The sequence below is a fragment of the Pelodiscus sinensis genome, chromosome 1 (genome assembly GCF_049634645.1).
Source record: "Pelodiscus sinensis isolate JC-2024 chromosome 1, ASM4963464v1, whole genome shotgun sequence".
NCBI lineage: Eukaryota > Metazoa > Chordata > Testudines > Trionychidae > Pelodiscus > Pelodiscus sinensis.
In genome coordinates, this window is record NC_134711.1 from 416,392 (window position 1) to 443,827 (window position 27,436).

Consider the following 27,436-nt stretch of genomic DNA (forward strand, 5'->3'; position numbering starts at 1 on the left):
AATTGCAAATGAAGCCAGGATTTGGATTTCCCACGCTTTATTTGCATAATCGCGTCACGGCATTCTTTCAAAAAACACTATTTCGAAAGTGAAACCGTGGTCTAGTCATGGTTCAAAAAAGGCTTTTCTTTTGGAAAGAACCACGTCTAGACCACGGCGTCACTTTCAAAATAGTGTTTTTCGAAAGAACGCTGTGACACGATTATGCAAATGAGGCGTGGGAAATTCAAATCCCAGCTTCATTTGCAATTTCGATGTGTCCAATTCACATCCCTCTTTCAAAAGAGGAATGTAATCTAGAGAGAGCCTTGGGGTTGGACTATGGCTCTTATCACAGAACACTAGAACTAGAAGGAACCTCGAGAGTCATTAAGTCCAGTCCCCCGCCCTCAAAACCCAGCACTGTCTGATCATCCCTGACAGGTGTCTAACCTGCTCTTAAATATCTCCAGCCATGGAGATACCACAGCCCCCCAGGCAATTTATTCCAGTGTTTCACCACCCTGGCAGGCAGGAAGTTTTCCCTAACGTCCAACCTAAACCTCCCTTGCTGCAGTTTAAGTCCAATCCTCAGAGGCTGAAGAGAACAATTTGCCCCCCTCCTCCTGCCCCCTCCCCCGGCCAGACACCCACCAGCACCCTGCTCCTGCACCCTACCTTCAACCCAGATTGTATACACCCATCCCTTTCCCACTGGTTGGACCCCTCATTTTTGGCCCCACCCCAGGGACTAGGGGGCCCACAAAACCCTGGAACCCCAGAACAGTTCATCTGGCTTCCCCCTGGCCTCCCCCCACAATGAGACTGGAGCACCAGGAGAGCGAGGTGTCTCAGTTGGGGCCCACGTCAGTGAGCATTGGGGATTTTGGGGGGTGGGGGTGAGTTGCTCTTTTGCTTCTCACTTCTGTGATCCTCAACTGATTTTTCTGTGGGACAGTGGCCCCTGACCCAGAGACAAGGTTAAAATCTTGGGTTGGACATAATATTTTATTTGTATTTACTTTTACTTAGCTGTGAGTCAGCGACCAGGGAGCTTGCGAACAGGAGCAGCTAACAGGGAGTTTGGAGAGGGAGGTTAGAGGGGCAAGTTAGAGGGTGCCAGGACTCCTGACCTTCCTTAAACCTAACTTTTATAATAATCTATATTCCAGATATTTAATAAGCGCAGTTTATACTTGAACTTATTCATAAAAATGGAGACAGAAGCCCAGCAGCAGAGTGGGGGCTATCCTGTTTACTGCGTCGAGTGTAACATGTATGATTACCTGCCCTGTGGGCGGGTGGCGTATGTGTGCGCCCATTGCAAGGAGCTCCTGGCCCTCAGAGAACGAGTTCGGGCTTTGGAGGCCAGGGTGGCTGAACTGGAGGAGCTAAGGGAGGTAGAGAGCTATGCTGATGAGACTTTCCGGGACACTGTAGTACTGTCCCACCTCCAGTCTGAGAGCCCCAGTGCTCTTAAGGAGGATGAAAGTCTCAAGGGAACAGGGCATTCAATGGAAGCAGAGGGAAACCATCCCGTAGTTGGGACCCTCCTTCCCGAGGATGCTGCAGTATCCTCTCGCACTGAGGATACCTCTGAGGGGGAGGGAATGCCAGTTAGGAAGAGGCAGGTGTTAGTAGTGGGTGATTCGATCGTTAGAAACAGATAGTTGGGTTGGTGATGACCGGGAGAACCGTATGGTCACTTGCCGGCCTGGTGAGAAGGTTGCGGATCTCTCGAGGCATCTAGATAGACTTGTGGGTAGTGCTGGGGAGGAGTCGGTGGTCATGGTACATGTAGGTACCAATGACGTAGGGAAGGGTAGGAGAGATGTCCTGGAGGCCAAATTTAGATTGCTAGGCAAGAGACTGAAATCCAGGACCTCTATGGTGCCGTTCTCAGAAATGCTTCCAGTTCCACGTGCAGGGCCAGGTAGGCAGGCAGAGCTTCAGAGTCTCAATGTGTGGATGAGACGACGGTGTAGGGAAGAGGGGTTTGGATTAGAAACTGGGGACACTTTTGGGAGAGGGGGAGCCTATAGAGGAAGGATGGGCTCCACCTAAACCAGGGTGGAACCAGACTGCTGGCACTAAACATTAAAAAGGCCATAGAGCAGTTTTTAAACTAAGAGATGGGGGAAAGCCAATTGGTGCGGAGATGCACGTAAATCGGATGGAGACTTCTTAGAGGAGAATCCATTGATAGAGATTCTCTAAGCTGCAGCCAGAAAGAGGAGGGGAGAGGGCAAACCATGGGCCAGAGCAGACAAACAACCGCATATAAAGGAATCCAATGCAACAGGGAAGGGCAGACAACTAATCACTGGCAAATTTTTAAAGTGCGTCTACACAAATGCTAGGAGTCTGACTAATAAGATGGGTGAACTAGAGTACCTCGTATTAAATGAGGAGATTGACATAATAGGCATCACTGAAACCTGGTGGAATGAGGAAAATCTGTGGGACACAACCATACTGGGATATAAAATATATCGGAAGGATAGAGCAGGCCGGGTGGGTGGCGGAGTGGCACCTATATGAAAGATAATGTAGAATCAAATGAAATAAAAATATTAAATGAATCATCATGTTCCACAGAATCGCTATGGATAGCAATTCCATGCTCCAATAATAAGAAATTAGCAGTAGGGATATATTACCGACCACCTGACCAGGACAGCGATACTGACATTGAAATGCTAAAGGAGATTAGAGAGGCTACCAAAATAAAGAACTCTATAATAATGGGGGATTTTAATTACCCCCATATTGACTGGATACATGTCACCTCAGGAAGAGAAGCGGAGATAAAATTTCTCAATGGCTTAAATGACTGCTTCTTGGAGCAGCTGGTGCAGGAACCCATAAGGGGAGAGGCAATTCTCGATTTAGTCCTGAGTGGAGTGCAGGATCAGGTCCAGGAGATAACCGTTACAGGACCGCTTGGGAATAGTGACCATAATATAACAACATTCAACATTCCTGTGGTGGGAAGAACACCTCAGCAGTCCAGCACCCTGGCATTTAATTTCAAAAAGGGGAATTACACAAAAATGAGGAGGTTAGTTAAACAGAAATTAAAAGGCACAATGACTAGAGCCAAATCCCTGAAAGCTGCATGGAAACTTTTTAAAGACACCATAATAGAGGCCCAACTTAAATGTATACCCCAAATTAAAGAACATAGCAAGAGACCTAAAAAAGAGTCACCGTGGCTTAACCACCATGTAAAAGAAGCAGTGAGGGACAAAGAGGCATCTTTTAAGAAGTGGAAGTCCAATCCTAGTGAGAAATAGAAAAGAACAAACACTGTCAAATCAAGTGTAAAAATGTAATAAGAAAATCAAAAAAAGATTTTGAGGAACAGCTAACCAAAAACTCTCAAAAATAACAAAATATTTAAGTATATTAGAAGCAGGAAGCCTGCTAAAAAACCTGTGGGACCCCTAAACGAAAGGAGCAATCAAGATGATAAAGCCATTGCGGAGAAACTAAATGATTTCTTTGCTTCAGTCTTCATGGCTGAGGACGTTAGGGAGATTCCCAAATCTGCACCATCCTTTGTGGGTGATGAATCTGAGGAACTGTCCCGGATTGAAGTGTCATTAGAGGAGGTTTTGGAACAAATAGAAAAACTTAATATTAACAAATCTCCAGGACCGGATGGCATTCATCCAAGGGTTCTAAAAACTCAAATGGGAAATTGCTGAGCTATTATCTGTGGTTTGTACCCTTATCCTTTAAATCGGCTTCCGTACTAATGACTGGAAGGTAGCCAACGTGACACCAATATTCAAAAAGGGCTCAAGGCGATCCTGGCAATTACAGATCGGTAAGTCTAACTTCAGTACCGGGCAAATTACTTAAAACAACAGTAAAGAATAAAATTGTGAGGCTTGTAGAACAACATAATTTGTTGGACAAAAGTCAACATGGTTTCTGTAAAGGGAAATCATGTCTTACTAATCTATTAGAGTTCTTTGAAGGGGTTAAACATGCAGACAAAGGGGATCCAGTAGATATAGTATACTTGGATTTTCAGAAAGCCTTTGACAAGGTCCCTCACCAAAGGCTCTTGTGTAAATTACATGGCCATGGGATAAGAGGGAAGGTCCTTTCTTGGACTGAGAACTGGTTAAAAGACAGGAAACAAAGGGAAGGAATAAATGGTAAATTTTCAGATTGGAGAGGAGTAACTAGTGATGTCCCCCAAGGGTCAGTCCTGGGACCAATCCTGTTCAACTTATCCATAAATGATCTGGAGAAAGGGGTAAGCAGTGAAGTGGTAAAGTTTGCGGATGATACCAAATTGTTTGGGATAGTCAAGACAGAAGCAGACTGTGAGGGACTCCAAAAAGATCTTACCAAACTGAGTGATTGGGCAACAAAATGGCAAATGAAATTTAATGTGGATAATGTGGAAAGTAATGCACATCGGGAAAAATAACCCCAACTATACATACAGTATGATGGGGGCTAATTTGGCTACGTCAAATCAGGAAAGAGATCTTGGAGTTATTGTGGACAGTTCTCTGAGAACTTCCACGCAGTGTGCAGCGACGGTCAAAAAGGCAAATAGGATGCTAGGAATTATTAAGAAAGGGATAGAAAATAAGACACAGAATATCTTACTGCCCCTGTATAAAACTATGGTACGCCCACATCTTGAAGTGGGCTTCCGCAGGGATCTGTTTTGGGACCAGCTCTGTTCAATATCTTCATCAACGATTTAGATATTGGTATAGAAAGTACGCTTATTAAGTTTGCAGATGATACCAAGCTGGGAGGGGATGCGACTAATCTGGAGGATAGAGTCATAATTCAAAATGACCTGGACAAACTGGAGAAATGGTCTGAGAAATAGAATGAAGATTAATAAAGACAAATGCAAAGTGCTCCACTTAGGAAGGAACAATCAGTTTCACACATACAGAATGGGAAGCGACGGTCTGGGAAGGAGTACGGCAGAAAGGGATCTAGGGGTTATAGTTGACCACAAGTTAAATATGAGTCAGCAGTGTGATGCTGTTGCAAAGAAAGCAAACATGATTCTAGGATGTATTAACAGGTGTGTTGTGAGCAAGACACAAGAAGTCATTCCTCTTCTCCACTCTGCGCTGGTTAGGCCTCAGGTAGAGTATTGTGTCCAGTTTTGGGCACTGCATTTCAAGAAAGATGTGGAAAACTTGGAGAGGGTCCAGAGAAGAGCAGCAAGAATGATGAAAGGTCTAGAGAATATGACCTATGAGGGAAGGCTGAAGGAATTGGGTTTGTTTAGTTTAGAAAAGAGAAGACTGAGGTGGGACATGAGAGCAGTTTCCAGGGATCTAAAAGGGTGTCATAAGGAGGAGAGAGAACTTGTTCATCTTGGCCTCTGAGGATAGAACAAGTAGCAATGGGCTTAAACTGCAGCAAGGGAGGTTTAGGTTGGACATTAGGAAAAAGTTCCTAACTGTCAGGGAGGTCAAACACTGGAATAAATTGCCCAGGGAGGTTGTGGAATCCCCATCTGTGGAGATATTTAAGATTAGGTTAGATAAATGTCTATCAGGGATGGTCTAGACAGTATTTGGTCCTGCCATGAGGGCAGGGGACTGGACTCGATGACCTCTCGAGGTCCCTTCCAGTCCTCGTGTTCTATGATTCTATGAATACTGTGTACAGATGTGGTCTCCTCACCTCAAAAAAGATATTTTGGCCTTGGAAAGGGTTTAAAAAAGGGCAACTAAAGTGATTAAGGTTTTGGAATATGAGGAGAGGTTAAAACAACTGGGACTTTTCAGTTTAGAAAAGAGGAGACTGAAGTGGGATATGATCGAGGTCTATAAAATCATGAGTGGTGGGCAGAGGGTGAATAAAGAAAAGTTATATATTAGTTCCCTAAATAGAAGAACTAGAGGACACCAAATGAAATTAATGGGGAGCAGGTTTAAAACTAATAAAAGAAAGTTCTTCTTCACACAGCGGGTAGTCAACCTGTGGAACTCCTTGCCAGAGGAAGCTGTGAAGGCTAGGACTATAACAGTTTAAAGAGAAGCTAGATAATTTCATGGAGGTTAGGTCCATAAAAGGCTATTAGCCAGGGGATAAAATGGTGACCCTGGCCTCTGTGTCAGAGGCTGGAGAGAGATGGCAAGAGACAAATCGCTTGATCATTGCCTTCGGTCCACCCTCTCTGGGGCACCTGGTGCTGGCCACTGTCGGCAGACAGGCTACTGGGCTAGATGGACCTTTGGGCTGACCCAGTACGGTTGTTCTTATTTTAAAAAGGAGCCTGGCCAACAAGCTCGTAATTGGGGACCAGCCCCTAGTCTAGCCACCACAGCAGAACACTTCTACACCACCACCCCCAGACACTCCAACTCTGAGTCCATCATACACCTGAACCCCCTGCCCTGAGCCCTTCATACCACCACATCCACAAACTCCTACACCCCCACATCCCCAGCTCCCTGGCGTAACACTCCTGCACCACCCACATCCTCCAACCTCGTGTCCTGAGTCCTTAGTACACCCAATCCCACTGCCCTGAGCCCCTCACACTCCAACCCAAACTCCTGAGCACCCCCATCCCCAACCTCAGCATAAGATTGACAGAAGACAGCCTGAATGCGGCATGCACCAGGGTTTGATCAGTGATGACGTAAACTTCAAAGAAACGTGCAAGAAGACGCAGCAGCAGGAGTCCCGTTAAACTCTGAGTACAAGGTTTCGTCTGTGCTATTAATCACCACGTCAATCATCAAGAATATTAATTTGCGCATTTTCAGTCGTGCAAACGGACATTCTTACTCAGCTCTGTTGCCCACTTGTTCTGAATTTTGATACAGTTTGGCTCCTTGGTTTGAAAAGGTTGCCGACCCCTGCTCCAGCTCAGGAGTGGGGAGTCTCAGGCCTGCAGCTTGCCTGGATCTGGCCCCCAAGGCTCAGGGCTCCCTCCAGCATTGGGGAGCCTGTGTTGGCCCTCCAGTCCCCCCCATACTGTCTTTCCATGGAGCTGGAGCACACAATCTATTAGCCTGGGCCCCCCGGCTCTGGTATGGGAGGAGAACGTGGGGAGGGTCTGTCTCCTCAGCTGGGGGCCACAGTGAGGGTTTTGCTTCACTTGTGTGGCCCCCGACTGATTTTTCTGTGGGTCAGCGACCCCTGACCCAAAAAAGGCTCCTCGGCCCTGCTCCAGCTGCTCTCTGAAGGTCTCCCATCCAAACGCGGCCTGGCCCGACACTGAGCCTGCACAGTCTAGCGCGCCGCACCATTTGGAACAAGCCCCTCCGATTCCAAGGAGCATGGGGATTCTCCAGTCCGGCCGCCTCTGCCTCAGGCCCCGCGATATCTCCCAGAGCGGAGCTTTTAGCAGAACGCAATCTGGCGTAAGAGCTGCCAGCGATGGAGACTCCCACTGGTCACTGCACTCCCATTGCCCTCTGGTCACTGCATGCCTGTGTTCCCTGGGCGCACACGCATGCCACAGGAGAGCAGGGCTGCCAAACGGGCAGCCTGAGCGCTGCAGAAAGTACTCGTGCCCCTCGGCTCCCTATCAGTTTCAAGGAACAAACTAGCCGTGCCCCACTTGGGCACGCTTCCAACAGTGACCTGCGCGCCAGCCGCCCCACTGTGCGACTGAAAACGCACAAGGGCACGACCCAGCCTTGTCTGCCGTGGCTCATTCTTGGCTTCTGGCCACCATTCGTGTTCTGTTGGTGCCCGTCCATCCCCCATCCATCCATGTGGCTCTACTTCCCCCAACCCACCCCCGCCTTATTCTTAGTGGGGGTAGAAGCTACCGGAGCAATTTACCAAGGGCTGTGGTAGAGTCCCCATTTTTAAATCAAGGCTGGCTGTTTCTAAAAGCTCTGCTCTAGGAATTCGTGAGGAAGTTCTCTGGCTTCTGAAATACGGGACATCGGATCAGCGGCCCCTTCTGGCCTGGGAGCCTGAACACCCCCGAAGGCCTGCAGAAATCGTGATCAGCGCCCCATTGTGCTGGGAGCCGCTTCTATTTGTACTGCTATCTGACCACCTTTGCCCCTTCTCAAAACCTCTGGGGGGCAGGACCACCCCAGACTGGGTTTCTGGCCCATTCTGCTACTAAGGACAAGGATGTGCAGACTCACTCCTGAGAGCAGCAGAACAGAAGCAAGACCTGGACTCATGACCTTGACTAAAGAACATTTTGTGCCCTGAGCATTTATCAGGGCACGTGACTTGCCTCCCTCTTCTCTAAGACTCACTGGAATTAGCACCCAAGGTATCTACCGCTGTGCCACTTCTACAGCTTAGATCCCTCCTTGCCTATGGGTAGCTTTGCCCCGTTCTGCCTCTTGCAATCACCCTAACAGACCCTAGATAAGCTGCTCAGCAAAGCTTTGCAAGAAGGAAGCCATAACCTCCACAACATGCAAAAGCGAAGCTAACGCAGCGCTCCCAAACAGACAATGGTGCTTTCAAAGCACTACTCCACTTTCACAAGTGCCAGATAACCAACCCCCTTCTGAGGCGCTGTTCAAGCAATTCCATGGGCAATGAACATCCTCTCCATGCGCAGCGGCGGGCAAAGCGAACAATGTTAGGAATCCTTAAGCAAGGGATAGAGAACCCGACAATCTCTTATTGCCTCAATCCATGGCACGCTCACACTTTGAATCAATCAAATGTGGTTGCCTCTAGCGATGTGAGGGGCTAGTCAGCTATCCGATAAGCACATGCGTATTGGATAGTCGGCTACTTGTTCCCCCCTCTTGCTGCCTCTCAGACAGAAGGGGGAAGAGAAGGGGGAACTTCGAAGTGGCAGCACCGCTTGAAGACGGCAGCCAGACCCTGGGCTCCACACAGTGCTGTTGCTTTGAAAAGCCTCTTGCAGCCTGGGGCCAGCTGGGGTGTCCTCAGGCTGCACGCGGCGTTTCAAAGCAGCAGCACCACACAGAGCCCGGGATCAGCTGGGAATTCCCCCACTGACCCTGGACTCCGTGCGGCACTGACACTCAAACAGTATCAAAGCGACAGTGTGGCATAGTGGGGGGCTGCCTGCGCTGTACCCCGGGGTCCCCCTGCGCTGTGATATGAGATTCCCACTGACTCACCCACGCGTGGATTAGCTCAGACACCTGATAACAAGGCTCTTTCCCCAGGGGAGAGACAAAGGGAGGGAGGCAGAGATGAACACCTGGTTTGGGGGCAGGGACTGGGAGCAGGGCACTCTTGGGAACCATGAAGGAAAGAGACTAAGGGGGGGCTGGAATCTAGGGGCCCAGGGACCCCATCCCAAGGGGGCTGAGGCATCTTGGCCCAGACTCCTGTAGCCACGTCACGTCTGTGCTGGGCTGTGTCCTGGAGGAGCAATAACCCCTCTATTCTACTAGCTGGTGGAGTCTGTTCTTGCTGCTACGGGGCCGCAGGATCGGAGGAATCCTGACTCACCGTCACAGGAAGTGCCACACAGAGCCCTGGGTCAGCAGGGGAGTCCCTGTGACGGCGCGTTGGGGGTCCCCCGTCTCCTGCACCCCGAAATGGCACAAACAGACTGCACCAGCCGGTGGAATAGAGGAAGTTTATTGCCTCTCCAGGATACAGCACAGCACAGATGTAATCTGGTCACAGAGCTGGGCTAGGCTGCCTCAGGCCCCCTTGAGATGGGGGAGACTGGGCCCCTAAACTTCAGCCCCTTCCCCTAGGCTCTCCTCCATGCTCCCAGACAGTAACTAACTCTCTTCCAGCCCTGCCCCCCAGCCAGGGCAGCATTCCACCTTCCTTTGTTCCTCTCCATGGGGAGTGTCTGGCCACTGGTTCAACAAGTTTGGCCTTACCTCTGCCTAGTGAGGCTTTCCCTGCTGGGTCTTGCTCCAGACAGCAGGGGTCACCACAGCCCAGCAAGTACCCCCACTACGTCACAGTTCTCCCCCCTCCGAGAGCGAACTGAGCAGGGTCACTCCGCTCGTGACCTAGGGAAGTTCGGATCCTCTGCGTGGGAACCCGCCCTGGGGACATGGGTGCTCCCCTTGACTCAGGCCGGCCGTGGCGAGGACCCACATGAGTTGGCTTCCCTCTGTCCACTCGCCACCCCACTCCAGGGCGACTGGCACAGGCCTGTCCTCGGGGGTCACACCCACCCTTCCACTGGCCTTGATCTCTGGCCAGGGTCTCTCGGGCCGGGGCCATGAGCCCAGTGAGCCTTCTCTGGACAGCCAGGGCAGCTTCCATCCCCGATGCTCCACCCAGGGAGGTCTTCCCCTCCCATAACTCTCTCAGCAAGCCCAGAGGGTCCTCTATCTGGGGTAGAGCCCCCCAAGCCGCTTTCCTCCTGTCTTGGGCCTTCCCGCCCCTCTGGCAGGAGTCACAGGACCGGCAGTACCGCTGCACGGCTGTAAAGATTCCCGGCCAATAGAAGTGCTGGAGCAGCCTCAGCCGGGTGCTCCGGATCCCCCGGTGGCCCCCAACGGGGACGTCGTGGGCCAAATACAGCAGCTTGAGGTGATACTTTCGGGGGACGACCAGCTGCCGCTGGACCCCCCCATGCTCCCACCTTCCTGGGGGGAAGCCATTCACGGAACAGGAGTCCACGCTCCTGCAGGAACCTCTCCTGGCCACCTCTCCCCCGGGGCTGAGCTGCACGGAGGCCAGCCTGATCCCTCAGCCTCTGCAAGGAGGGGTCTGCCTGCACCTCAGCTTGGAATTCAGCTGCTGAGGCAGGGATCGGGACCTGTTCCCCACCTTTGCCTGGGTCCGGAGTCCCAGCCTGGCTGGACCCCGTGTCCACTGGGATGGAACCCTGAGGACGCTGCCAGGAGTCCTTCCCTCGACTCACGTTGTCAGCCCCCCGCTGGCTCTGGCTCCGGGTAGTGACTAGATCCCGCTGGGATTCATGGGGCCACTCCTCTAGGTCATTCCCCATCAGCACCTCGGTAGGCAAGTGCGGGTGCACCCCCACTTCCTTGGGGCCTTCCTTGGCCCCCCATTTCAGATGCACCCTGGCTACAGGCACCTTAAACGGGGACCCGTCTATGCCCTTCAGGGTCAGCTGCGCGTGGGGTAGTATCCGCTCTGGGGCCACTATGTCGGATCGGGCCAGAGTCACCTTCCTACCATCCATCTCCAGGGGTATGAGGCACTCGCTCCGCAGGGGCCGTCCTGCCCCCACCCGGTACACGGAGAAATCCGCCTCCTGAGAATCAGACCTCCCAGGGGAGGTGCACTGAGCGTCCTTCCCCTCTCTCTGAGCTGAGGTTTGCTTGCCAGCCCCTGCCTCTGGGGCAGCCTGCCCTTCCTCCCGCCCCAGCCAGTTAACCCTGGAAAGTCCCCGGTCCTGGGACCTGGTGCACTGAGCCCTCTTGTGGCCTTTTTGCCCACAGCGCTGGCAAGTTAGGCTTTGGGCTGTCTCTGTCCAGGGCCTGGCTGGTTCTCTGGGGTATCTATGACTGGTCCTGGTCCCTGGGGCTCGCCTTGGAGGTGTCTCTCTCCGTTGCTCAGCCAAGATCCGGTCTCTGCGCGGTTCCCTCTCTCTCCGGGACTCCGGTTCACACCTGGACCGGCTCTCCGTGAACTCATCCGCCAGCCTCCCGGCCTCCTGGGGGTTCTCTGGTCTCCGGTCCTTGAGCCACAGCCTCAGTTTGGGTGGGCACACTTCATAGAACTGCTCCATCATGACCAGCTTGAGCAGCTCCTCTGCGGTCTGGGCTCCGACTCCAGACACCCACTTGCGGCAGTATTGCGCCAGGCGGGAGGCCAGGTCCACATAGGTCTCCCGTGGCCCTTTCTGTACCCCCCCGGAACTTCTTCCTGTACATCTCGGGGGTCAGCCCGAATTTGTGCAGCAGGGCCTCCTTGACTCGGTTGTAATCCCCTGGCTGTAGGTCCTCCAGCTGACTGAGCACTCCGGCCACCTCCTGGCTCAGTGCGGGGATGAGCTCCTGCAGCCAGTCAGCTGGGGGAACCCGTTGCAGTCCACAGGCCCTCTCAAAGGCACTGAGGAACCCGTCTATGTCACCCATGTCCTTCAATTGGGCCACCACGGACCTCTCCAAGCATCTGGCAGTCCTGGGACCCTGGGGCCCATCCGCACTTGGCACAGCCGGTGCCCCGCCGGTTCTCCGCTCTGCCATGGCCAGCTCATGCTGTCGCTGCCTCTCTCGATCTTGGCGCTCCTTCTCTCGGTCCTGGCGGTCCCTCTCTCGGTCCTCTACTTCCAATTCCTTGATCCGCAGCTGGATCTCCAGCCGCCGCAGCTCCGCTGGGCTGGCCCCTGCCCTAGATGGGCTATTACTTGCAGGCCTCCCGGGAGACGCTGTCTCATCTCTCCGGTGGGTTCCAGCGCTCCTCCCCCTCTCTGAGCCTGACACACTCTCAGGGGGTGTCCGGCTGCTTCCCCTGGGGACAAGATCCTGGCCCTGTGGCTGGTCATTCTCTTCCAGCTGGACAATCAGCTGGGCCTTGGTTGCTTTCTGCACAGGCAAGCCCCTCTCTCTGCACAGCCCCACCAGCTCTGCCTTCAAGAGTCGGGCGTAGGCCATCTGCCCGCTGGTCCCCTCGGTGCAGACTCACCAGTCTAGTGCTGCAGCGCCCCACGATTCCCAGGAACCGCTTCGCTCTGTCTCCAGCACGCCTGGCTCCAGGGCTCTTGCTTCTACAGCGCCTTGTCGCTCACCGCTGGAAGCTCCATCCACGGGGTGCAGTGCATCTCACTCCTGGCACCAGTGACACGGCGCGTTGGGGGTCCCCCGTCTCCTGCACCCCAAAATGGCACAAACAGACTGCACCAGCCGGTGGAACAGAGGAAGTTTATTGCCTCTCCAGGATACAGCACAGCACAGATGTAATCTGGTCACAGAGCTGGGCTAGGCTGCCTCAGGCCCCCTTGAGATGGGGGAGACTGGGCCCCTAAACTTCAGCCCCTTCCCCTAGGCTCTTCTCCATGCTCCCAGACAGTAACTAACTCTTCCAGCCCTGCCCCCCAGCCAGGGCAGCATTCCACCTTCCTTTGTTCCTCTCCATGGGGGGTGTCTGGCCACTGGTTCAACAAGTTTGGCATTACCTCTGCCTAGTGAGGCTTTCCCTGCTGGGTCTTGCTCCAGACAGCAGGGGTCACCACAGCCCAGCAAGCACCCCCACTAACCACTCTATTCTACTAGCTGGTGGAGTCTGTTCTTGCTGCTACGGGGCCGCAGGATCGGAGGAATCCCGACTCACCGTCACAGGAAGTGCCACACAGAGCCCTGGGTCAGCAGGGGAGTCCCCAGCTATCATCTTTGGAAAATCATGGAAGACAGGAGAGATTCCAGAAGATTGGAAAAGGGCAAATATTGTGCCCATCTCATAGACTCATAGACTCATAGACTTTAAGGTCAGAAGGGACCATTATGATCATCTAGTCTGACCCCCTGCACCGTGCAGGCCACAGAATCTCGCCCACCCCTCTTAGAATAATCCTCTCACCTATGTCTCAGATATTGAAGCCTTCCAATACTTTGAAGGCCCCAACATGCAGCGAGTCCTTCAGCTGTGATCTGTGCCCAATGCTACAGAGGAAGGCGAAAAACCTCCAGGGCCTCTGCCAATCTACCCTGGAGGAAAATTCCTTCCTGACCCCAAATATGGCGATCAGCTAAACCCTGAGCATGTGGGCAAGACTCACCAGCCAGACACCCAGAAAGTTCCCTATAGCAACTCCTATCATCCCTCCATTGACCTATTTCCAACTGGAAATGAATGGTCAATTAGTTACCAAGATCATGTTATTTCATCCAACCATCCCCTTATCATAGAATCAGAACTGGAAGAGACCTCAGAAGGTCGTCAAGTCCAGCCCTCCGCTCTAGGCAGGACCAATCCCATCTAAATCAACCCGGCCAGGGCTTTGTCAAGCTGAGACTTAAACACCTCTAGGGATGGAGACTCCACTACTTCCCTAGGTAACCCATTCCAATGCTTCACTACCCTCCTAGTAAAATAGTTTTTCCTAATATCCAATCTGGACCTCTCCCACCCCAACTTGAGACCATTGCTCCTTGTTCTGCCATCTGTCACTACTGAGAACAGCCTCTCTCCATCCTCTTTGGAACCTCCCTTCAGGAAGTTGAAGGCTGCTATCAAGTCCCCCCTCACTCTTCGCTTCTGCAGACTAAACAGACCCAAGTCCCTCAGCCTCTCCTCGTAGGTCATATGCTCCAGACCCCTAATCATTTTGGTTGACCTCCGCTGGACCCTCTCCAATGCGTCCGCATCCTTTTTGTAGTGGGGGGCCCAGAACTGGACACAGTACTCCAGATGTGGCCTCACCAAAGCCGAATAAAGGGGAATAATGACATCTCTGGATCTACTGGCAATGCTCCTCTTAATGCATCCTAATATGCCATTCGCCTTCTTGGCTACAAGGGCACACTGACTCATATCTAGCTTCTCATCCACTGTAACCCCCAGGTCCTTTTCTGCAGAACTACTACTTAACTGGTTGGTCCCCAGCCTGTAACTATGCTTGGGATTCTTCCGTCCCAAGTGCAGGACTCTACACTTGTCTTTGTTGAATCTCATGAGAGTTCTAGTGGCCCAATCCTCCAATTTGTCTAAGTCACTCTGGACCCTATCTCTGCCCTTAAGCGTATCTACCTCTCCCCCTAGCTTAGTGTCATCTGCAAACTTGCTGAGGGTGCAATCTATCCCTCATCCAGGTCATTAATAAAGATATTGAACAAAACCGGTCCTAGAACCGAACCTTGGGGCACTCCACTAGAAACCGACCTCCATCCTGACATCGAACCGTTGATCACTACCCGCTGGGCCCGGCCTTCTAGCCATCTTTCTATCCATCTTACCGTCCATTTATCCAATCCGCATTCCCTTAACTTGCTGGCAAGAATATTGTGGGAGACCGTATCAAAAGCCTTGCTAAAGTCAAGGTATATAACATCCACTGACTTTCCCATGTCCACTGAGCCAGTTACCTCATCATAGAAGCTAATCAGATTGGTCAAGCACGACTTGCCCTTTGTGAATCCATGCTGACTATTCCTGATCACTTTCCTCTCATTCAAGTGTCTCAAAATGGATTCCTTTATGATCCCTTCCATGATTTTTCCAGGAACCGAGGTAAGACTGACCGGCCTATAGTTCCCTGGATCGTCCTTCTTCCCTTTTTTGAAGATGGGCACTACATTTGCCTTTTTCCAATCATCCGGGATTTCGCCCGATCGCCACGACTTTTCAAAGATAATGGCCAAAGGCTCCTCAATGACATTTGCCAACTCCTTCAGTACCCTTGGGTGCATTAAGTCTGGACCCATGGATTTGTGTACGTTTAGTTTTTCTAAATAGTTCCTAACCTGTTCTTTACCCACCAAGGGCTGTCCATCTTCTTCCCATCTTGCGTCGCTTAGCACAGAAGTCCAGGAGCCGACCTTGTCCGTGAATACAGAGGCAAAGAAAGCATTGAGTACTTCAGCTTTCCCCACATCCTCTGTCACTAGGTTACCTCCTTCATCCATTAGGGACTGCACACCCTCTCTGATCACCTTCTTCTTGTTGACATGCCTGTAGAAACCTTTCTTGTTATCCTTCACATCCTTAGCCAGTCGCAACTCCATTTGCGCTTTCGCCTTCCTGATAACCCCCCGGCATTCTCGAACTATACATTTAAGCTCCTCCCTAGTCATTTGTCCAAGTTTCCACTTTCTGTAAGCTTCCTTTTTGTGCTTAAGTACACCAAGGATTTCCCCTGTAAGCCAATCCGGTCTCCTACCAGGTTTGCCTCTCTTGCTACGTGTCGGGATGGTTTCTTTCTGTGCCTTCAATAAGGCTTCTTTAAAATACTGCCAGCTGTCCTGGACTCCTTTCCCCTTCATGTTAACATCCCAGGGGATTCTTTCCATCAGATCTCTGAGGGAGTCAAAATCTGCTTTTTTGAAGTCCAAGGTGTGTATTTTACTACTCTCTTTCCTTCCTTTCCATCTATAAAAAGGGAAATAAGAACAACCCAGGAATCTACCGATCAGTCAGTTTAACTTCTGTGCCAGGAAAGATAATGGAGCAAGTAATTAAGGAAATCTGCAAACACTTGGAAGATAAGGTGATAGGGAACAGCCAGCATGGATTTGTAAAGAATAAATCACGTCAAACCAATCTGATAGCTTTGATAGGATAACGAGTCTTGTGGGTAAGGGAGAAGCAGTGGACATGGTATACCTAGACTTTAGTAAGGCATTTGATACTGTCTCACATGATATTCTTATCAATAAACTAGGCAAATACAACGTAGATGGGGCTACTATAAGGTAGGTGCATAACTGGCTGGATAACCACACTGAGTAGTTAAGGGTTTACAATCCTGCTGGAAAGGTTTAACAAGTGGGTTTCTGCAGGGGTCTGTTTTGGGACCAGCTCTGTTCAATATCTTCATCAAAGATTTAGATATCAGCATAGAGAGTATGCTTATTAAGTTTGCAGATACCAACAAGCTGTGAGGGGTTGCGACTAATCTGAAGGATAGGGTCACCATTCAAAATGATCTGGACAAATTGGAGAAATGGTCTGAGGTAAACAGGATGAAGTTTAATAAGAACAAATGCAAAGTGCTCCACTTAGGAAGGAACAATCAGTTTCACATACAGAATGGGAAGTGACTGTCTAGGAAGGAGTACGGCAGAAAGATCTAGGGGTTATAGCAGACCACAAGCTGAATATGAGTCAGTGTGATGCTGTTGCAAAAAAGCAAACATGATTCTGGGCTGTATGAACAGGAGTGTTGTGAGCAAGACACGAGGAGTCATTCTTCTGCTCTACTCTGCGCTGATTAGGGCTCAGTTGCAGTATTGTGTCCAGTTCTGGGTACCACATTTCAAGATGTGGAGAAACTGGAGAAGGTCCAGAGAAGAGCAACAAGAATGATGAAAGGTCTAGAGAACCTGACCTTTGAAAAAAAGACTGAAAGAACTGGGTGTGACGGCGCGTTGGGAGTCCCCCGTCTCCTGCACCCTGAAATGGCACAGACTCCACCAGCCAGTGGAATTGAGGGTGGTTTATTGCTTCTCCAGGATACAGCACAGCACAGATGGAATCTGGTCACAGAGCTGGGCTAGGATGCCTCAGGCCCCCTTGAGATGGGGGAGACTGGGCCCCTAAACTCCAGCCCCTTCCCCTAGGCTCTCCTCCATGCTCTCAGACAGCCAGCAACCAACTAACTAACTTCCAGCCCTGCCCCCCAGCCAGGGCAGCATCCACCTTCCTTTGTTCCTCTCCATGGGGGGTGTCTGGCCCTACTGGTTTGCATAGTGACTCATCCTGTTTTGCTGGGTCGTGGTACCCACGGCAGCCAGTGGGGGTTACACCAGAGCCAGCAGCATAGAAACCAGCCAGGTACCCCCACTACGTCACACTGGGCTTTTTTCATTTGGAAAAGAGAAGATTGAGGGGGGACATGATGTCACGTTGCTGAATTGGAGGGAAGCAGCCAGATCGTTGCTGCACCCCTAGGTGGGGGTGTTGGCCCCAGAAATTGGTGTGGGGGGAGCCATGGGGGGTATTGAATGGGAGATTATTGTTTGTTGATCTTATGTACGCTATTTATGTGAGTGTATAATGTCTGTGTGTTTAGGTAGGAATCTGTAATCTGTGTGGAAGCTGAATATTTCTGTGAATGTGCTTAAGCATGGCTATGGACAGGCTGAGTAGCAAAGCCCTGTGGAACAATGGCTCTCAATAGGCTATGGACACACCCAAAGAATGGGATTTGTCACCTGAGGGCAGCCAGCAAGAAATATAGAGATTGGCCTCTGACCAGGTGACTTGCTGCAGACTAGAAGAGGCCAGGAAGGAGTATAAAGAGGCCATGTGGTCGATGCCATTTTGTTCTCAGCTCAGCACTTCATCCCAGAGGCAGCACTGCAGGGATTGAAGAGCCCGGAAGACCAGTGAACCCATCCTGATCGTAGGATGTGCAATAAGAACTTTTAAACCAGCAGCTGCAACATCTCTGCTAGAGCCTGCATCGAGAACTGGGAGATTCGGTGCATGTAACGTACTGTACTTTAATAACCTCACTCTCATGCTTTTCTTTCTTGTGTTAATAAACCTTTAGTTTTAGATTCTAAAGGATTGGCCCAGCGTGATTTGTGGGTAAGATCCAGAGGGTAAATTGACCAGGGATCTGTGGCTGGTTTCTTGGAACCGGATGGGACTTGTTCGGGGTAGGTGGGATTGGGTGCTAGGACCCCCCACCTGTGTATAGGCCCGGGGCCATCTGGGGCACGGATATTGCTGGGGTGTCGGAGGGGTTTTGCTCGGGAGGCTTCAGGCAGGCAGCTGAAGCGCTCTGTGGGACTGGTTTGTGGCCTGTGTGGAGAGGTCGCCAGTCGGGGGCTGTAAGGAACCCCGGATTTGAGCAATTCGCCCTGAGCGGATGCCCTTAGCTGTGCCCAGACACGGCCCGGACCGTCACAACATGAGAGCAGTTTTCAGGTATCTATAAGTGTCACAAGGAAGAGGGAGAAAAATTGTTCTTCCTGGCCTCTGAGGATAGAACAAGAAGCAATGGACTTAAACTGCAACAAGGGAGTTTTAGGTTGCACGTTAGGAAAAAGTTCCTGTCGGGGTGGTTAAACACTGGAATAAATTGCCTAGGGAGGCTGCGGAATCTCCATCTCTGGAGATATTTAGGAGTAGGTTAGATAAATGTCTATCAGGGATGGTCTAGACAGTGCTGGGTCCTGCCATGGGGGCAGGGGACTGGACTCAGTGACCTCTCAAGGTCCCTTCCAGTCCAAGTATTCTATGATTTCATCTTGGAAGAGAGACAAATGAAAGGGGTATGATGGAGGTTTAAAATCATGACAGTGTGGACAAAAAGTTATTTACTTTTTCCCATAAGACAAGAACTAGAGGGTCACTAAATGAAATTTAATAGGAAGCAGGTGTAAAAAACAAACAAAAGGAAGGTTCTCTTCACACAACCTATGTTAACATCCTCTGGCAAGGAGTTCCACAGGTTGTGAAGACCAGGACTTTAACTGGGTTCAAAAAAAAGCACTAGATAAATCCATGGAGGTTAGGTCCATCAACAGCTACACCAGGCTGGCCGGAATGGTGTCCCTAGCCTGTCTGGGAATGAGTGACAGGAGTGAGGTCACTGGATTCCCTGTCCTGTTCATCCCCTCTGGGGCCCCTGGCATTGGCCACTGTCGGCAGACAGGACACTGGGCCGGATGGACCTTTGGTCTGACCCACTGGGGCCGTTCTTAGGCTGTGCTGACTCAAGACAGTCCAATGGACACCCTCATGGACACTAACTGCAAAGGAGCTATGAGACCTCCCTTCTGTTGCTTGTCTCCAGTTGATGAAAGCCACACGATTCGTAGTAGCCTAACGGCGGCAGCAGGCAACCTAAGGCAATTCAACCAGCCCCACGGCCAGAAGCAGCCTGAGCACATTCAGCAGCGTTAGTCCGCAGCAGCGTTGGCTGAACCCAGCACCCACCCAGGGGGTGCCCGGAGGGCCAGGAAGAGCCCGCACTGGAATGTCCCTAGAATTCATGGCAGTGCACTAAATGGCAGCCTGAGGCCATCAATGCAGTGGGGTGTCGGGTTCATCCCACCAGCAACAGCAGACCTGCAGGGTGTCTGGCAGCCCGAGCCGCCGCTACTCACCTTTCCCAAGGTACACCATGCCGTACTCCCGGCCTTGGGGGGTCTTGTACTCCACCGTGAAGCACACCTCCTTCCCAATAAGCTTCTTCCGCAGGAACTCACGAGCCGGAAACCCCCAGGGCTAGGGAAGAACAGAACCATCACTGGAGCTCCAAGTGACACCAGCCTGAGGGCTCCCCTTCCACTGCTAGGCACCATGCAGCGAGATCTCATAGGGAGGCAGTGTTGCCTAGCAAACAGAGCACACAGCTTCCCCACCTGCAAAATGGACTCTGTGATCCTGACCTCCTTCCTATTGGACATGGGGAGGTGGGAGAAGCAGGGAGCGAGGGGAAAGTGCAGTTTGCTGCATCCCTCACTCTGGCTGGGGAAGGACAGGGTAGGGATGCTAAGACTTGCCTCAGCCGGGGTACGTGCACCCTCCCCAGCTGTGGCCACTGGAGCTGCAGCAGCCATGGAGAGGAGCTGCTGCAGGGAGAAGGGGCTGGGGTTGTTCTCCCCCTCCAGGGCAGCCTGCACCCTCCAGAGCAAGGATTGAACTGAAGATACAATTCCATGACTCTCACAAGTGGGCTGTGCCCACGAAGGCGCCCGATATTACAGAGATGTTAGTCTCTAGGGTGCCATAGGACTACTTGATTTTTAGAAGGACATGAGTTAAGGACCCAGGCAACGCTGGGTAAGTCTTCTCGGTATCTAGCCCTCCAGTGAAGCGGTGTGCAAGGCAGCTCGGTCTGCGGGTTCTGTTAGCACCCTGCAGCCGGAGTTCCTGCGCTCAAGACAGCAGGGGACTCTGGTAAGGAGGGGTCAGCACTGCAGCTGAACACTCAGTGCAGGTCTGTGCTACGTCGTACGCACAGAGCTGGTGAGCAAAAGCAGGAGGCCGAGTTCTGTTTGTCCCCAAATGGGATGCTGCAGAGCCAGCACCTCTTCCCCAGACCCACGTCCATCCCACCCCTCTGTACAACTTCAGCACGGCACCATCTCACCGCAGATCGGATTGGCCCCGCCTCTCAGGTCACCCCAGACAGCCACCGGGTGACAGTGTTTGAAGTAGCGTCCTACAGGGAAAAAGCTCCACGCACAACCCCAGCCTGAGTCAGCCAGCTCCCACAACTCAGCACGCAGCAGACAGCTGCTTTGGGCAACGGGTGGGGGCAGGGAAGACCACCAGCATTGTAGCTCATGGGTACCCCCGAGGAGATCGCCCGCAAACCGCAGCTGGGCTCAGGAGGCCAGGGTATGAAACACACCACCTTCGGCTCCATCCACCAGTGTGCTGGGAGACCCGCTTTCTCATCAGAGCCCAGCACCTACACTAGCAAGGCCACCATGATCTGCTGCCACAGGAGCGGTTAACCATTCCCCCATGAAGATTCCTCCATCGAAAGCCGATTAGGCTCCTGCCAGACAACACCTAGGATGCATCTCTCCCCCAGTCTCTGCCTCCCTGGAGGCTGGTAGCCTGGGAGATTCACCTCGACTAGTGCGTCTCAACCTTTTTTTAAATAAAGTACCCCTTTTTCAAACAAAACATTAAGTACCCCCGGTACCGACAGTTTTCAGAATGTTTTTCTCCCGTTGAAACATTTGTTTAAACAATGTAATCGCAGCCAGGCGGGCGATGACATTTTTGGGTGTAAAAAGTACAAAAATAATCAAGCGTCGTAAAACTTAAAATGAAAATTCAGTTCTCCACATGTCGGTTGTGTTGATGGACCCCCAGACTTCGAGTACCCCTAAGGGTGCTCGTACCACGGGTTGAGAAACACTGACCTAGGGCACCAGAACGGAAGCACCCCGCTACGCTATGCGATGACAAACATTTTACACTCAGTAGGCCCGGCTGAGGACAGCCGCCTGCCTAGCTCAAAAGGGCTCTGAGCCAGAGGAAATCGAACTGGTCTTTTCACACACCCCTGGCAGATACTCCTTTGCTAGGCCAGCAGCTCTCACCAAAAATCCCGAACATGGCAGGAAAAATTTGGTTGAGCAAAAGAAAAAAAACAGGATGAAAGTTGAGCGAAAAAACCAATGGGAGAACAAAAAGGTCACTGTGCCTTTAAAAATCCCCACGCTCCTCACTGCCCCCCACCCCCCCCCCCCCCCCCCGGACATGGCAGAGAAGGAATGTCCCCACCAGCCTTCCGTACAAGGGACACATTTTACAGTCCGGTATTTCTGGGGGGGGTTACAGGACAGGGCCAGAAATAATGGATGGTCCGGGTGAAAACCGGACACCTGGACACCCTATCCTGTATCCCCCCTCAGACTGGGACCCACCCTACCCCGAAGCTGAGCAGGGCTGGGCCTGGTCCCCCCTTGCTAGAGAACGCAGACAAGGCTGAGGGAAGAGGCCCTGCAGCTCCAGCAGGAGGCGCTCTCCCTCCCGGAGCCAGCGCTCCACAAGCACACCGAGAGGAGCTCCAGCAGGCTCGTCCGTTTCACCGAGACACGAGGCTGCAGCAAGAATGTGACCAGGACTCCGGGGCTGATCCCCACTCACAGCACCCCCTAAGGGGAAGCACCCCTAGCACTCTGCTGCAGCACAGGGTGGGCTCAGACCCCATCCTACTCCTAGCACCACACCCGGGCACTGGGATCTGCCCTAGGGCTGTTAAACATCAGTTCACTGACTAGTCGAGTACCCTGATGAAATGTTATCGGTTACTCAACTATTCTACAGTCCCTGGGGGCGGGGCCTGCAGACACTGGATCAGAGGCAGCAACGCGGGATGCCAGGTGGGAGCCCATTTAAAAACCAGCTCCCCTCGTGGACTGGGAGAGGGGCAGCAGCACAGGGTGGCAGCAGCCCCCGGCTTGGGCGGATCTGAGCTCCCGGACCCAGCGTGAGCCAGGACTGAGCCGGGCTGCCCGCCCACCCAGCCCCTAATGCACTTTAAATGCAGAGCCGCAGCAGGGGTAGGTCCCGGACCCACCACAAGCCAGAACTGAGCCGGGCTGCTGGCCAGCCTGCTAAACGCTGACTGGCAGGGAGAGGGAGATGCGTGTGGTCTACAGCATTAGCCTATAAGCTTTTGCCTATCGGTTAATAGGCTGCACTGTTACATCCCGAGTCTGCACTGAGCCCCCCAGGCAGGGAGCACGGGAACTCATGGATCAAGTTACACTGGCCCAAGGCTGAGGATTTGCTACACTGAGCTCTGGGTCCAGGCCAAAAGTCACTGCTGGCTTGAGGTTTCCTGCTGGCGGTCTGCCAGGCCAGGCTGTATTTGGGTGGCACCCACAGGAGGGTCTCGCCTGGCCACAGTCCTGGGTGCTCGGAGCCCGGGGAGCCTTTCGCCCTAGTGAGGAGACACGTACCTCGTCTGGGGTGTCCTTGGCATCCGGCTGGCCCGCAGCAGCCCGGCGGGCGAGGTTTCCGGCACGGATATTGCTGAGGTTGATCTGCCGCTCCGGAGGGGGCCCCCCACGGGGCTGCCCTCGGACAATGATGGCGCAGCCCGAGAGGACCTGCAGGGAGGCAGACAGGACATTAGTGCTCCAACAGCCACGCTAACCGCTTGGAGAAGCAGCGGGTGTGCCCTCTGGTCCCACCCCATTCCTGTCTCTAGGGCGGGGCGGGGAACCTCAGGGCCGGACGCAGCCCCCGGCTTGCCTGGATCCTGCCTGAGGCCGAGGGCTTTCCCTCAGCGTTGGGGAGCCTGTGCTGACCCTCCAGCCCCCCGCTACCTCCCTATGGGGCTGGACCACACGAACATCTCACCCGCCGAGGCTTGGGTGAGAAGGGAATGCAGGGAGGGTCTCCCCAGCCAGGGGTCACGTCAGTGGGGAGGAGGGGGGTATTTTATTTTTTTTTAATATATATATATATGGGGTTTTTTTGCTTCTCATTTGTGTGCAGCCCCTGACTGATTTTCTGTGGGTCAGCGGCCCTCGCCCCAAGGAAGTTTCCCCATCACGGATCTAGGTGGTTATCGTGGCCCCCCCATCATTTTGCCCAAGCATCCCCCCCTTCCTAGCACCGCCACACAGCCTTCCACACACACACGCTTCCAGAGCCGCCTCTGCCGGCCCCAAGCATCGGCCTCCCTTCCCGGCCCAGGCTGCACCCCCAAGCTCCTCAGTGACGCCGGCTCGCGTGCTGGCGACCCCGAGCTCTGCAGACCCCCCTTCAGTAAGGGAGCGAGACGCCTGCTCATCATGGGCAATCTCACAGGACTCTGCTCTCACAGGATTGTCGACTCCCCCAACAGCCCAACAGCCTCCCAAGCCTGGACGAGGAGCCCACGTGCACTCCAGCACCACGCCGCCACAGTAAGCCAGCCACGCCCACGGCCAGCCACTGCGCAGGGAGCAGTAAGCATCACTGCTGCACACGAGCGTCTCCGTCCCGTCTGCAGAGGGGCCAGTAGGCAGCTGGGAGCTAGGAGACAGGAGAAGTCCCAGGGGCCACAACTGGCCCCGCTGGGCAGAGGGGAGTGGGCCAGCTGCCTACCTCCCAGGCACAGCTCATGCCAGCGGGCCCTGGGGGTGGGGCGGGGGGTGGCCAGCCAGGCTGTACGGCCAGCCTCACTGGAGCCCCACTGCAGAGGAGATTCGGGGATCGGAGCAGCAGCGCCAGAGGGAAGTGGGGCAGGCGAGCTCCTCCCCAAGCAGTGGGCAGCCCTGCAGCACAGTGAGGCTGGTGAGTGCAGCTGCCCGGGGGCCACCACCAGGACTTCCGGGTCGCTCCGAGCCAGGTCCGGCATGAAGTTCTCACCCCTGCCAGCCCTGAGCTCCCAGCTCGACGGGCAGGTCTCCTGGCAGCGCAGGGAAAGGAGCCCAGTGGGGTTCAACAGGGCTCAGGCCCTGGCCACCTGTGAGCAAGGCCCCACACGTGGCACCGGCAAGCCCTGCCGATAGCCAGGGACCAGTGGGCAGCGAGCCCTGCGCTCGCACCCTGGCTGCAAACAAGGGCACGGCAGGGTTTGAGCTCCGGGGCCTCTGCGCTGTGCTGTGCCCCTTCACACATGCAAGTCCCCAGGGCAGTGCACCCAGCCCCGATGCCCTCGCTAGCGTGTCCCCCGGCCGCACCCTGCTCCTCATCTAGTTCATGGGCAACGGCAGCTCCCCAAGGGGCGGGGATGCACCAAGCCCACAAGCGGAGGAGCTGCCCCCGAACACGTTAGCAGGGTGGGGGCGCTACAGGAGACTCCTGCTTAAAGAGACGGCCCCGCCGCATCAGGACCAAGCCCTTGGGCCCTCCCCCGGCAATCCGTGCTGGCTCGGCACACCAGGGCCGCGCTCCGCAAGCCCCCCCCAGCACGTATGCGAGAGCCCGTCCCCCGTGCAGCCAGACAAGGCCCCTGGCTAGAGACAGGCGACGGCAGCGAGTGACGGCCTGGCGCTGCACGGTCCCCTCCTGCGGTGACAGGAGGAGCAGGGAAGTCTAGCGGGGCCGAGGAAGCCGGGGCTCTGTTCCCAGCTCTGCCACCCCCTGCTGGGTGACCTGGGTGAGTTACGTCCCCCATCCCTGCCTTGGCTCCCCACGCCCCGTTGTCATTGCGGCAACAGGCCCTGCCGCACGAAGCTGCAGTTACTGCACGCCACACGGCCCCACTGAGCCCCAGCCAGTCCCGCACTAGCAGCCCCACTCCCATCTGCCACTCACCGAACAGCGCAGGCCTCGCGGCAGGAGCAGTGACCTCGCCACCCATGGGGCCAGCACGCCGGACAGATGGGGCAGGAGAAGGGGAGATCAACCGAAACTGACCATGCCCCTTGACCCAGGGCACAGGCAAGCGCCTCCGCTTGCCCCGCCGCCGAGGGCCATGCAGGGGAGGGCACTGGCAGCCCCCTCTGGGGAGCAGGGCGGGCTGCCAAGCGCATGACATGCTCCCTTGGGGCTGAGCATGCTGCCCCCGTGGAGGGGGCTCTCGGCAGTACCCGCCAGCCAGCGAGGGGGAGCACGCCCCACAGACCGCAGGCAAGGCCACTGCGAAGGGTGACCAGGAAGCAAGGCTTGCGGAATGCCCAAGGGCCCTGAAGTAAAACCCGGCCCGTTGTCTTGCCTGCCCATTGGATACATGATGCTGTGCACCTGGGGGTTGGATTTCCACGCAATGGCTGGTGTGACGGCGCGTTGGGGTTTTCCCATCTCCTGCACCCCCGTAGTGGCACGAACAGACTCCCCCAGCCAGTAGAACAGGGGAGTTTATTGCTTTTCCAGGATACAGCACAGCACAGGTGGAATCTGGTTCCAGGGCAGGACTAGGATGCCTCAGCCCCCCTTGATATGGGGGAGTCTGGGCCCCTAAATCCCAGCCCGTTGCCTAGGCTGCTTCCTCCATGATCCCAGCCAGAACCACACAAACTCACTTCCAGCTCTGCCCCCAGCCAGAGCTCCACTCCCCTTCCTCCCACTGTTCCGCTCCCTGGGAGGTAACTGGTCAGACAGGTTCGAAGCCCCCTTGCATAATGACTCATCCCCTGCCCTGCTGGGCCGTGCTGCAGCCAGCAGCCAGTGGAGGTCACTCACAGCCCACTGCCCAGCATAGCAACCAGCAAGGTACCCCCCACTACGTCACAGCTGGGCTGGAAAGGCATTTCCAGACTTGTGAGGGAGCCACCTGGAGTCGGGGGAAGATCACCAGGGATGACCCATGAGTTCGGACCAACGCCCACAATCTGCTGCTTAAGCTGCTGGGGAATTCTCAGTCCAGAAACCCCTCCCCAGAGAAGCCGGCCAGCTGAGAAAGCAGAAGGGAGAGGCTCCTCATGCAGGGACAGGACTGGTGCCGCACCTAGACAAGAGCTGGGAGCACAGACCAGCAGTTCGCAGGAAGGGCCGTTTCACCCAAGCAGCTAGCCTAGGAATAGAGCAGCCCCAGCCTGTGCTACCGAGTGACCCCCCCCAGGGCTGAACACACAGCTCCATGCCCTGGGGCCTCCCAAAGGCATCCTCTCCACAGGCAGCTCCGCAAGCCGCAGCGGGGTGAAAAGCACTAGCCAAGCAAACCGAACTGGCTTCCCCAGAGCCGCAGCTGGCATCCGGGATAAGGCATCCACTGAAGGCAGGCAGGATAAGGCAGCCGCTGACGGCAGAGGGGGTTTCCAGTGGCCTAATGGACAAGGCATGAGCCTCTGGAGATACAAGTGCCATGCAGGAGAAGCTTGAGTTCCAGCAGGCCGTTCCCCCGGTTACTGGATCCATTCCCCCGGTTACTGGATCCATTCCCCCGGTTACTGGATCCATTCCCCCGGTTACTGGATCCAGGCCCTTACAGGAAACGTGAACACAGTGTGTCTGCCCAGACAGCACCCTCTGCGCTGGCTGTGCTGGGACAGCTTTAGTCATTTTGGCTGCGTGGGATTTTCCAGCGCCTCAGTGAACGGAAGCCAGCCATGTGAGGTCTGGAGGTCACCGCCCTCCTCCATACCGGCGCATCCGCCTGGGTGCTCTCTGCTCAGCCGGCTCCTGGACCCCCAACAAGCACAGCCCCTGGCCAGCTGCAATCGCTGAGATGCCATGCTGCTTTCTCCAGTGCCTCTCCCTGCTTTGCCCAGGCTCTGGGGAAGTCCGGACAGACAGGTTAGCACAAGAGGAGAACTCAATGCCGAAGAACAAGGCGTGTCACCTTGCGGTGCATGCTTACAGACGGGCACGGGGCTGGTGCTGCCGACAGGCTGAACTGCTTGGTTTGGGTGTAATTTCTCCGCTGTTCTCTGAGCCACCCGTCAGCTCCTAGGACCAGGGTGAGTGGCACACAGTGGGATCAAAGGGACGCTGATCCGCTGACGTACATACAAGCAGTCTGCCCTCCAGCTGTACTGAACGTTAGGCAGGGAAAGCTGCCAGCACCCATTGGCACACCACCTCCCAAGAGCCCGAG

At 54.1% G+C, this 27,436-nt stretch overlaps 1 protein-coding gene across 1 annotated transcript in view; it reads right to left on the reverse strand.

Moving 5' to 3' along the window:
• Positions 1–27,436, reverse strand: part of SND1 (staphylococcal nuclease and tudor domain containing 1) — a 314,287-nt gene that overhangs the window by 264,632 nt on the left and 22,219 nt on the right. The window contains exons 2-3 of the mRNA XM_075924108.1: positions 22,926–23,075; positions 19,602–19,722 (exon numbers count right to left, since the gene is read on the reverse strand). Of these exons, the coding sequence (XP_075780223.1) occupies positions 19,602–19,722; positions 22,926–23,075 (271 nt within the window). The remainder of the gene's footprint in view (positions 1–19,601; positions 19,723–22,925; positions 23,076–27,436) is intronic.